General features: G+C 41.2%; 1 protein-coding gene across 2 annotated transcripts in view; it reads left to right on the top strand.

The window, feature by feature from the left end:
* LOC144695016 (solute carrier organic anion transporter family member 3A1-like) overlaps positions 1-11,458 on the top strand; it is a 338,399-nt gene extending 326,941 nt beyond the window's left edge. For both annotated transcript variants that reach the window (XM_078565890.1, XM_078565881.1), the window contains one exon: positions 9,277-11,458. In XM_078565890.1, coding sequence (XP_078422016.1) covers positions 9,277-9,659 — 383 coding nt within the window. In that variant the 3' untranslated portion in view covers positions 9,660-11,458. The remainder of the gene's footprint in view (positions 1-9,276) is intronic.
* The last annotated feature ends 677 nt before the right edge of the window (positions 11,459-12,135 follow it).

Raw genomic sequence — 12,135 nt, 5'->3', positions numbered from 1 at the left:
TAAGATATTTTAGAACATTTCATCCTCAATCGCCTTGTACAACAGTGGAACAATGATTAGAAGGTGGGACTTGAGGAACTTCATTCTGTATCAGTGCTGACAGCCTTATCCATGAACAAAGGCCATTTGGATGAGGTAACAAAGAGCAGCTAGCCAGTGCCAAAGGAACCACACTCCAGCTTTATTCAGCTCCTTCAGAAAATCAGGCAAGGGGGCAGGGAAGTAGGGGAGTGCAGCAGAGAATAAAGCTCAATTTCTCAAGTTTTCCTGAAATGAGATCATCAGTAATCAACCCTGACATTATATCCAGTCACTATAAGGCCTGATTCCAATTGTGCCAAATTAGTCCAATTTATATTGCCAGGCAGATTCAGCAGCACCAGAACAGTACATGCATTTGCAACTCATTACAGCTTTGGCGCAAATATGGACAAAAAAGTTGAATTCCAAAGGTGAGGTGAGAGTAATTGTTCTTGACATTAAGGCAGCATTTGATCGAGTCTGCATCAAGGAATCTTGGCTTAATTGAAGTAATAGGATTAGGGGGATACCTCTCCGCTGGCTGGAGTCACACCTAGTAAAAAGGAAGATGTTGAAGGTCAGTTATCTCAACCCTGGAACATTGTAACAGGAGTTCCTTAGGGCAGTGTCCTAGGCTCAACCATCTCAACTGCTTCATCAATGACCTTGCTCCCATCATAAGGTCAAAAGTGGGGATGTTCACTGATGATTGCACAATGTTCTGTCCCATTTGCAACTCCTTAGATACTGAAGCAATTTGTGCCACATGTAGCAAGACCTGAATAATATCCAGTCTTGGGCTGATAAGTGGCAAGTAACATTCACGTCACATAAGTGCCAGGCAATGACCATCTCCAACAAGAGAGAATCTAACCATTTCCCTTTGACATTCAGTGGTATTACCATTGCTGAATCCTTCACAATCAATATCCGGAGGGTTTATATTGACCATAAACTTACCTAGACCAGTGACATAAATATTGTGGCTACAAGAGCACATCAGAGGCTAGGAATTCTGCCGTGAGTAACTTGCCTCCTGACTCCCCAAAGCCTCTCCACCATCTACAAGATACAAGTCAGAAGTGTGATGGAATATTCTCCACTTGCTTAGATGAGTGCATCTCCAACAACACTCAAGGCGTTCAATGCCATCCAGGACAAAGCAGCCCATCTACTGTTGTAAAGTTGTCTGCTTGTGTGGTTGAACTTGTCCTGTCTAGGTGCTATCTTCATGCTGTCTTCTCTCGTTCTCTCTATACACAGCCTACCATCATGTGACTCTCTACATCATAATGTGAGCGGTACTGTTTCCCTGGCCCCACATTAAACCTTTCTAACCCGAACACTCTTACATTACACAACCACCTTAGACAGTCACTCCCTCCAGCAACATTGTGCAGTGGCAGCAGTGTGCACCATATACACTGCTCTCCTTTGACAGCAGCTTTGAAACCCGCGACCTCTACCACCTAGCTGGACAGGGCATCAGATGCATGGGAACACCACCACCTGTAAGTTCCCCTCCAAATCACACAACAACCTGACTTGGAAATATGTCACCGTTCATTCACTGCCACTGGGTCAAAATCCTGGAACTCCCTCCCTAACAGCATTGTGGTGTACCTACACCTGCAGTGTTTCAAGTAAGTGGCTCATCACTACCTTCAAATTAGGAATGAGCAACACATGCTGGCCTTGCCAATGTCATTCACATCCCATGAAAGAATAATTTAAAAACTTGTTGAAGTTCTGAAGAAGGGTCATATTGGACTTGAAATGTTAACTCTGTTTGCTCTCCACTGATGCTACCAAACCTTCTGAGTTTTTACAGCATTTTCTGTTTTTATTTCAAATCTCCAGCATCTGAGTATTTTGCTTTTGTATTGCTGAAAAATAGCACATGTTGTCAAAGCTTCTTGTCTTGCACTCATCAGGACAATTCATAAGAATGCCAAATGTAAAAGGAACAACAATTTATACTGCATGAGAAGTGCGTGATAATTGGTTGGCAAGTGGAGTCTGATTGGTAGAGGCATTGCGATGGAGAATGCACCAGTTAACTGATGACTGATAGTTAACTGCCAAGCTTTGTTTAAATTCAGACCAGGTAGGCTGACTCTGATTGGTCAAGGCATTGCCCTGGAGAATGAACCGGAGAATAGCTGCCACCTATTTTGTTTAGTTGAAAAAGACACAATGTGTGTACATGTTCTTCCTGTCTGCAAAGGACAGGGCTCTCACAACATTTAAGAAGTATTTAGATGAGCAGTTGAAACACCATAGCATACAGGGCTACAGGCCAAGTGCTGGAAAATGGGATTAGAATAGACATGGCTGGCAGGGACATGAAGGGCTGTTTCTGTGCTGTATGACTCTATGACTCTAATATATGTAGACGATATGTTTGCTATATTTGAATCTGCAGCTGCATGTAACAATTTCTTTACACACCTTAATGGGCTCCATTCTGTGCTCAAATTCATCTTTGAAATCGAGCAGTTAAATGAGCTCCCTTTCCTTGACATACTAGTTGAGAAATCTGGCGGGGGTTTTCTACTAATGGCTACAACAAGCCTTCCTTCACTGGTTGATATACGCGTTGGGATTCCTACAGTTCTACACGATTTAAGATTGGTCTTATCGGCAACCTTGTAAATAGGGCCTGAGCCACTTGCTCACCGTGCAAGCTTGCTGCTGAAATAGTGTGCATCAAAGGCATCATGCGGGACAATGGCTACCTTGATCAGATCAGTGCTCGCTGTATATTGTGCAAACTCATGAATGGGTCTAGGGCCATCGCATTCAGTCCCAAAAATTGCCCAGTCTCCCTCAGATTACCTTGGAAGGTAAGGTATCTCAAAAATTTGAGCAACAGGAAGCTAGCCATTTCACACTGCTATTATGCAGTAACAACATGAATGGTGTTCGTCACTAATAGGACACTGCCGTTAAGCCATAAAGACGTTCTACCTATCACGCAAAAGAGTAATATGATATATGAATTTCAGTGCCAGTGTGATATAGGCCGTATGTCCCAAAGACTGGCGGATTGTTTCAAACAGCATGTCCCTTCCGCTATATATAACAGGCAATGTACTTACTGTACCCAACCAGGCCATACTTGTAAAACTCAAAAAAATAATATCCAACATATGTTGCGATTCTGCAATTGGACAACATTTGCTAAATAATCCAGAGTGTGCTAAGGATTACACTGACAACCAATTTAAGATTATTAGTTGGGTACATAGTGTGGCTACTTATGCGTGCTAGAAGCTACATATATTAATACACAGAGCCCTGAACTTTGCAGACAGGAAGAACATGTACACACATTGCGCCTTTTCAACTAAACAAAATAGGCGACAGCCATTCTCTGGTTCATTCCCCAGGGCAATGACTTGACCAATCAGAGTCAACCTGCCTCGTTTAAATTTAAACAAAGCTTGGCAGTTAACTGTCAGTCATCAGTTAACTGGTGTATTCTCCATGGTAACAGCTCTACCAAGCAGAATCCACTTGCCAACCAATCAGCACTCACTTCTCATGCTGAATAAATTGTTGTTGCCTTTACATTTGCAATTCTTGCGAATGTCATGGGGAGGGCAAGATGAAAATCTTCAACAACATGTCATTTTTTCAGCAATAGTCAAGTTCTGTAATACCTAATGACTATTTTGCTTTTATAAGAAAGAGGTTTTCCTGTCAAAACCATGATCCTCCAAGAAGAAATTCATGAGTTGTAGTGACAGATGATGCTGGTGACAGCTATTTGCTGCAGCACCTGAAACACCTTCTTTCCATAGGCAGCAATGTAATATAAATGGATGATCAAATAAACTTTAGTCAACAATGTGTTTTTTTAAAGATTAGTCTCACAGTAGCTTTGATGCAAAGAAGAATGCATTTTCAAAAGTGCCCTGTTTACCGTGTAAAGCACTGCTGAGGTTGGTTAAAAGATACATACACCCAATGTATTGTGGTCACTTTGACAAACGGACCACAGGAGTCTCAGGTACAGGTCACAATTGTTTATTCGAGCAATTGCAAGGGGAGAACCATCTCAATGCAGCTTGAGATAGCACTCTGCTAAACTACAAGTGTTCACCATATTTATACATTATTGATCATGTATAAGAACAGTTTCCAGATTCCGATCTCGTCAACATATAGGTTTACATTAAACAGACATCCCTCTAGTAACAAAGGTACCAAGGTACAGGCATCATCTGTCCCTACTTTCACCCCCGGCGGAGACCTTCCCTCCCATCTCAACTAGGACCATCTGTTCTTTCCCTACCTGCTTTAAACAGACCCAACCTTGGTTGTTTATCAACCTAAGGCTGACTCCTAAGACACCCACTCTATCATATTTGCATTCCTCTCTGTTTGGCCTGGCCTTGCTGATGGTCATAGGCTCTGAGGGTGTGCAAGGTTCAGATTCCTCTCTGCCCAGCCTGGCCTTTAACTGTACTTGCAGGCACTGGCTGCTTGGATATTTTAAGTAGTCCATTCCCTTTCAATAAGTTCTTAATGTACCCCTATATTCCCCCCTAAATTTTTTGGGTGCAAAAGATAGGATCACATTGGGGTAACCCTTCCTGTGAGGGATTGCTATTTAAGTTAGTTGGTTTGGAAGAGTGTTCAGAGTTCTGATGTTATCAGAACAATCTGCTGCAATGACTTTCATGAGCAAGCAGCAAGCACTGAGAGAAGCATGCATAATTGTCCAGCTATGAGGAAGAACAGTTACTGTCCCTCTGCAAGAACCTTAGTGCCGGATTTTCGCTACTGAGGCGTGTAGCTTGAGTCGGGAAATTTCGCAACTCACTGGACCCACCTCAGTAGAAAGGCCCCCAAATGCAGTACTCTTCCCTCTGGTGGGAGTGGGTGCAGTATGGAGTCGGGCCTGCCGACCCTGGAAGCAAAGCAGAGGCGGACATGGGGCAACCAAATGCCGAGGTGAGATCATTAGAAGATCCACCTTGGTTCTCTAGAACCTCATCCCAGTTGTATTAAAGTCTATTAGGCCCTCTAGCCCTCACTCTCCTACTCCATCCCCATGCCATGCTCATGCCTTCCATCCAACCCAACGGGCACTTAAAGCCCTCATGCCAACTCATGCCCCCACCCACCCCCTCATACCCTCCATGCCAACTCATGGCCCTCCTCTGTCCATTCACCCAGTGTACATTATATACAGCGCCAATGAACCATGTACTAACAATAGCATGTGTGAAATTGCTCAGAAAAAGACACCCATTCACAAAACCCTATAAAAGTGTCAGTCAGACAGACCATTACAGTATCAATAGTAAAAGCTTGAAACACTTCAGACCTCTTAATCCTGTGCAAATAAACTTTGAGACATTGTCAAAAGAGGTTTACAGAATGAAAAAATTGTTATAACCAGTTAAAGATGTCAATCTAGCAAAGTCAACAGTTCTCTCCAGCTGTCAAAACAGACACCCTGCTGAGAAAATCCTTTTATCAATCTTGGCTTTGGGGTATTCATTTATGGGGTGTGGGCTTCGCTGGCTGGGCCAGCATTTATTGCCTATCCCTAGTTGCCCTTGAGAAGGTGGTGATGAGCTGCCTTCTTGAACCGCTACAGTCCATGCGGTGTAGGTACACCCACAGTGCTGTTAGGAAGGGAGTTCCAGGATTTTGACCCAGCGACAGTGAAAGAACGGTGATCTATTTCCTAGTCAGGATGGTGAGTGACTTGAAAGGGAACTTAATGAAAAGAATTCTTACACCTGTCGTCATTATGGTATGCTTTTAAAGGGTTGCTTAATTTCTCTTTTATGTAACATGGAATGGAAACTTCCCAGTGGCATGCTTACCTCCAAATATTAGCTCTTAATCTTCATTCCATGTTTTCTGTGAGAACGACTTCTCACTTATACAGAATCATCCCTACTTTTAAAGTGAGTTGTTCTAAATCTGAAATGTAGATGGAAAAGCATCTACCTTTCATTAACTTGATGACTGTTGGGAAAATTGGATGATTATTTGGCCATTAGTATGATTGGATTGAGATTGACAGCATTTACTCCTTTTCTATTTTGCAAATCCCAATTTCTTGCTATTGAATGAAGATTTATATTTATTAAATTATTAAATGTTTTGCTAGCATTATTTCACAATAACATGCCAAATGGTTATCTGTGTGTCAGAGAAAATAGCCTCACTAAGCTCCTGAAGTCTAATCTTTTATTGTTCAATGTGTGCAAGCCATTTTTCATCTGCTGCTTAAACAACTTTGCATGTAATTTTGCTGTCAGCTGTTTGCTTCATGTGTAACAAACAAATTGATCAGCGTAGGATTCCCTAATGGAATTCCGAGATTTGTGATTCTCTGGAGGAAAGAAAGGTGGGTGTGACTACACCTGAATTGTTTTGCATGAAATTGCTCTCATCTCAGGAGTAATGTGTATGGGCCTTAGCATAACGACCTTAGCATGTCAGAAGAGATCTGTTGTTGCCAAATACTTAATCAGGGAAAGCATTGTCAAGTTATGTGGTCTTCTCGATCTAGCCTCCAGGCAACATCCCACCATAGGGATCCTTATCTTTTATTATTTGTTTCTGGGATATGAACGTCGCAAGCATTTATTGTCCATTCTTAATTTCCTTTGAGAAGGTGGTTGTGAGAATAGGCAAAAAAATGCCATAAACAAGCAAACGGGAGGTTGGATTTTATACTATCAGTCCTGGGGCTTAAAAAAATTTGGAAAGAGTTGAATTTTAACTTTGTTGGCACTAGCAGGCTACATGGACTTTTAGCTCGGCAGGCAGGCGTGTGCCCAACCTGATCTGGTGTGAAATCACACAAAATGACGTCAGGTGAGCACCCCGACGTCATCCCGTCATCAGTCCACGGGCCCGCGCAAGAGTTGGTAGTGCACCCGCTGACAATTAAGAGGGCAGTTAAGCCTATTAACAGTGCAGTTGCCTGCAATTTTTCATTGCCCGTCCAGCCTTACGGTTGGCAGACGGGCGAAACAGCCAGGCGGCCTTTACATTTTTCATCAAACCTCATCCATGGGCGGCTGAGGTTTCTGTGATGAAATAAAATATAAATAAATTTCTGTGGACAGCATTTTCAGCAGCTAAATTTTCAGCTGATTTATTATGATGCGTGGACACTTTTTTTCAGCTCCTGAAACCTTTATTTTTGATTTTTCAGGCCTTCAGCTCCCTGAGGTAGCTCTCCGCCTTCAGGGAGCTTTCTCTCAGTGCTGGCTCATGCCTGCGTTGACATCAGCGTCTGGCCTCCTCCCACCTCCACCTCCACCCCAGCAGCGCTGAGCATCTCAGTGCATGTTCCATGCTGGCTAGTTGTTAATTGGCCAGCCAGCGTGAAATTGTGGCCGGGGTCCGATCGCGGTCGGTGGTCTGTTTCCCAGCTGCCCCTGGGTCCGCTGACCGTACCCACCCACTAACCTAAAAATTCAGGCCATAGTATTGGTGAAATCAAATTGCTTATTTGTGCTGTATACAATTGAAAAGTATAACACTAATTAGGGGTGAGTAAATATGACCTGTTATTGTTTATCCCAAAAGTATTTTTCAATATTGCCTTGCCAATAAATGGTTTTCTTGCATCTGTAAAACAATTGTGACCCAGACATTGACAGTGAAAAATATAGGCTGTGTGGAAGCATGTACTTGCTTTCATTTCTGTCCAAATCCAGCTATTTCATTGCAGCATTATTACTTTGTGATGGCGGCTAGATCAGTCAAAAGCTTAAATTAATAAATGACTCACCTTAAGATGCTGCTTGCTTCAGAACTTCATTGTGATCAAGTCTATTGCCAATTTTCTCAAAGATGGCTTTAGAAACCAAAGAAATATGATTTTCTGCCATCTTTAATGATAGGTTTACCAGAAATGTGTAATACAAAGAACACTACATGAAACTTTGGGTTGAAATCAAAATGTGTTTGAAATTCAAAGAAGAGTCTGAGGAAAATGTTAGATACTGCATCAGTATCTGAACCGAATCATTAACTGAATGTGTTCGTCTACACACTGGCAGTAATTTTGAGTCTTCCATTAAAATGGAAATGAAATTCGGGAGAGATGTGAAACGCGCTGCTAATTCATTGTCACCCATTTTGCATTATCACAATAGTCAAAATGACCCTCACCATGTCCCCCTTAGGCAGTCCCCCGGGATCAAGGATGTCTTGCTTCCATTCTAGTTTGATGGGTTTTCAGATGACTGGCACTGCGCGATTTGCAGACTCTGCCACATACAGGGCAGGTGATGCTTGAAGGGTTGGGTAGATGCGTTGTTTGGAGGCTTATGCACTCTCTCCAACACCTCGACTTCACCTCTGCCTGTTCCCGATGAAACCTCTTTATGTGTTCAGTGTCTTTTTGAATGAACCTTCTCCATTTTGGTCGGTCACAGGCCAGGAACTCCCATGACCCCCACTGTGTCCCCCTTAGGCAGTCCCCCCGGAATGTTTGACCTCTTCAGGGATGCTTTGAGGGTACACCTAAAGCCTTTCTGCTATCCTCCTATAGCAGTTGCTTTGGTAGCCTGGTGTCTGCTCTACTTGGAACTCATTCGTGGCAGGAGAATCCCCACTGTGTATACAGTTGCACTCAATCATTTGCAACATCACCAGTTTTCAAGGATTAATTGCAGGTGTGTCCAGAAGCTCAGATTTTCATTTAACAAGCAAATATTTATCCCTGGTGACTTCTGGATTCTGTAAACCAATGTTGGACCTGTAGGCAAATTATAGCAGTCAGCCGATAAAAAAATGATTTTACTTGTGAAGAGATGTCACCGTCACTTCTTCCTTTATAATCAAGAATTGCAATGAACTCACTGGAGTCACTGAACCCAATGTAACATGGTTACTGAATTAATATGAAGTTCAAGATCATCACTCCACTCCAAAGAGCCTTAGATAAATTCAGATATCTTGTGCTTTCAGTGTTGTAGCCCTATCCTGATCAACACTCTTTCAAGCTAAATTCCCTGCTAGGTTCCCAGATTTGCTAATTTATGTAGTATTCTATACAGACATAGACTCCTCTAAGTTCTTATCCAGTTTCTCCACCACTTAATTACATGTCACTAAAAAAAGGAGGCAGAAATAAATCGAGTGATAGTAAAACTAGTGATATATATTTTTAAAAGGGCAACCAATTGTATTATTCACTTTCTATCTCTTATATTTTAATTTTAATTCTGGGTTCATTTTATTTACTATGTGTATTTTTCTACCTAGGTTTTATCCCACCGCCACTTATTTTTGGGGCTGCAATTGATTCTACTTGCCTCATCTGGTCAGAAACATGCAATAGAAGTGGAGCATGTGCTTTATATGATAACGACTCCTACAGATATCTCTATGTTAGCATTGCCATAGGCATGAAGACAATTGCCTTTATATTGTACACAACTACATGGCATTACATAAAGAGTCATTCCAAGAAGTATATTCAGGGAGATGAGGACTCAGTTGGTCACATGACTGCTTCAGATCTCTTTGCATCCACGTTAACATTAGATGCGGCTGCAACAGATTCAAACAAATCAACTGGAAGGACAACATTTATCTATCATTTGGAAGAAAATGAAATGTGTGAGAACATTGAGTCCGTTCTTTAACATTTATATTGAGTGACTGCTTCATTTTGAAGATATACTTTTGTAGGAAAAAACGTTTTGAGTAACTATTTTAAGGTTTTTAAGCATAAGGATACATTGAAAGTCACTGGCCTTTTAAAAGATTTTTATTATTCTCTTTGTAGTTAAAATTACAGCAATAGATAAGGTTTTTCATGATTCTGTATGATTCACACCAAATCAGCAATACAGAAATACATAGAATTAGTGCCAAGAACTGGCAGATCCAGGTTAGAATAAGTGGTAGGCCCAAGAGGTCAGTTGAAAAAAAAAATCCTATTTAAATAGCTTTTGTGCTTTTATAAGCACCTTATTTTGCATTTTCTGTGGTGGTATAATACATGCTACATATTGTAACAATATAAATACCATACTGCAGCATGTAAACTATATGAAAGTGATATGTTTCTAAGAAATTCAAGATCTGGTTCTAATCTTGGGTTTATCCTATTCAAACTAGTGCTTCAAAGCCTGGATTTCAGAATGTCACTTTCCCCACAGAGCCCACATTAGCAAATAGTATACAGCTGCTAATTATTTTCGCCTCTGCTTTCCAATGTTTATCAAATATTTTTATTTAGTTTAATATTACAGCCATCTTGCATATTCACAACACTGGTATTTCATGTTGCCTGTGATATGACTTGAACTGGAACATTTATTCTTTCAGGTTATTTTAAAGCAATGCTCTCTATATCATTCAAACTATTTGAGTCCATTCACAAATAGAGACTTTGCTTGTTCTTATCGCAACCAGTACTGTCACAAAAGTTGGTGCTGCTAAGAAGCCAGAGTCATAATGCCAAATGGTGCCTCAGGTCATAAACAAAATCCATGACACACCAATTATTTATTGTAAATAATAACTATTATTCATTTTCTTATCTGAAATTTAGAAAAAGACTGCAGTAAACAGACAAAGATGATTCCTACTGTATGAATACAATCATCTTGGTTTCCTTTAAATTGAAGGGCAGGTTTGTGGTGCAGGGAACACCCTTTGGACACTGTTGGTGTTTAGAACAACCTTAATTGTTTCAGGCACCTCCTTCTCTCCCTGAACCCCTGGTGGAATGACATCATGCTTTTAAAGCACAAGATCTTTGCTTAGCAACAACTTAAGGTTGCTAATTCACAGTTACAGCAGGTAATGTTGCTTTATCAGCTGTTTTGCGTATCAACAATAAGGATAAAGACAGCTTTGACATGGGCGTTTCTAATTGGGTGATGATTGCACAATTTATAAAAAAATCTGACACCAGGCAATTTTTCCCTCTCTTGTAGAATTCATATTCACCCCACACTGTTGTGGAGTTTCAGGTGCTACTGTGCTAACTGTAAAATGCACTGCACAATTTGCACCTACTATGAAACTGTATAACATGGTTCAGTGATGCTATTTAACATGGTAATGGTTGTGAAAATGAAAAAGCCACGTGTATTATTCATACCACTCTTTACCTTAGTAATTGTAAATTTTAATATTCCATTTTTTTCTACAGCTGGAACATTAAGGATACTGGTGTATGTTCTGTTGAATCCAATTGGTTTATATTATTTATATTATGCTTTTTATCATAGAATTTTAAAATAATAATTGCATTAGACTTTTGTAAAGCTGATAACTGATTCCAGTGTTGTTTCCTTTGCAGAATGTGTATATTACAGTCTGAAGTAGTATTGCAGAATGGAACATGTATATTGTGTGTTATAAGTGTTAATGCCAATAAGCCCATCCAAATGTAAATTTATTATCAAATGATAAACTTATATTTAATATATACAGCTTAATTATCATACATGCAATAATTATTGGTCAAATATTGATTGTAGTTAGCCAAGCACAACATTAAAAGCTGCTGTCAAATATAATAGACACCATGGACAGGATTTTCCCTGCAGCCATCTTAACCCCACCATCAAGCTGAAATGTGGGTCAGAAGCCTGCATTGTGTGTGAAACTCACTCTTTGTGGAGAATTTTATGCCCTCTCTCATGGCATGTTTGGAGGCAGGGAGGACATTTAATTAGGTGGATAGGTGGGGTGCGAACACCTTGTTGCCTCCACCAAAATTAAGTCCAGGGCGGGAAGGCCTGTGGCCAGACTTCCCATCCAGATGATAATTGAGTGGGTAATTAATGACCATTTATATTGCTATTATTAACCCAGCTGCGGGCTGGCCTGTCACCACTTGGGGAACACAACAAGCAAACTTGTGCAGGCTCCTTGTGGACTCCTGGGCAGCGGGGTCCCTTGTTCAAAGGCACTCAGTGCTTCATCAGGAAGGGTGAGGGCCCACTGACAACCAAACCCCTTGCCTTTACTGCCAAAACCCCCTCCCCCCACCCTGATGAAACCCCTCCCCTGGTTCGCTCCTCGATCCTGGGCCTCCAGTGGCTGTTGTTTCTACAGCAGCCACCGCCTGGTGACTCTGGTGAGCAAAAGAGCTGCTGGCCT

The sequence above is a fragment of the Cetorhinus maximus genome, chromosome 2 (genome assembly GCF_964194155.1).
Source record: "Cetorhinus maximus chromosome 2, sCetMax3.hap1.1, whole genome shotgun sequence".
NCBI classification, from domain to species: domain Eukaryota; kingdom Metazoa; phylum Chordata; class Chondrichthyes; order Lamniformes; family Cetorhinidae; genus Cetorhinus; species Cetorhinus maximus.
The sequence above is the reverse complement of the archived record's forward strand: the minus strand, read 5'-3'. Positions and strand labels throughout refer to the sequence as shown.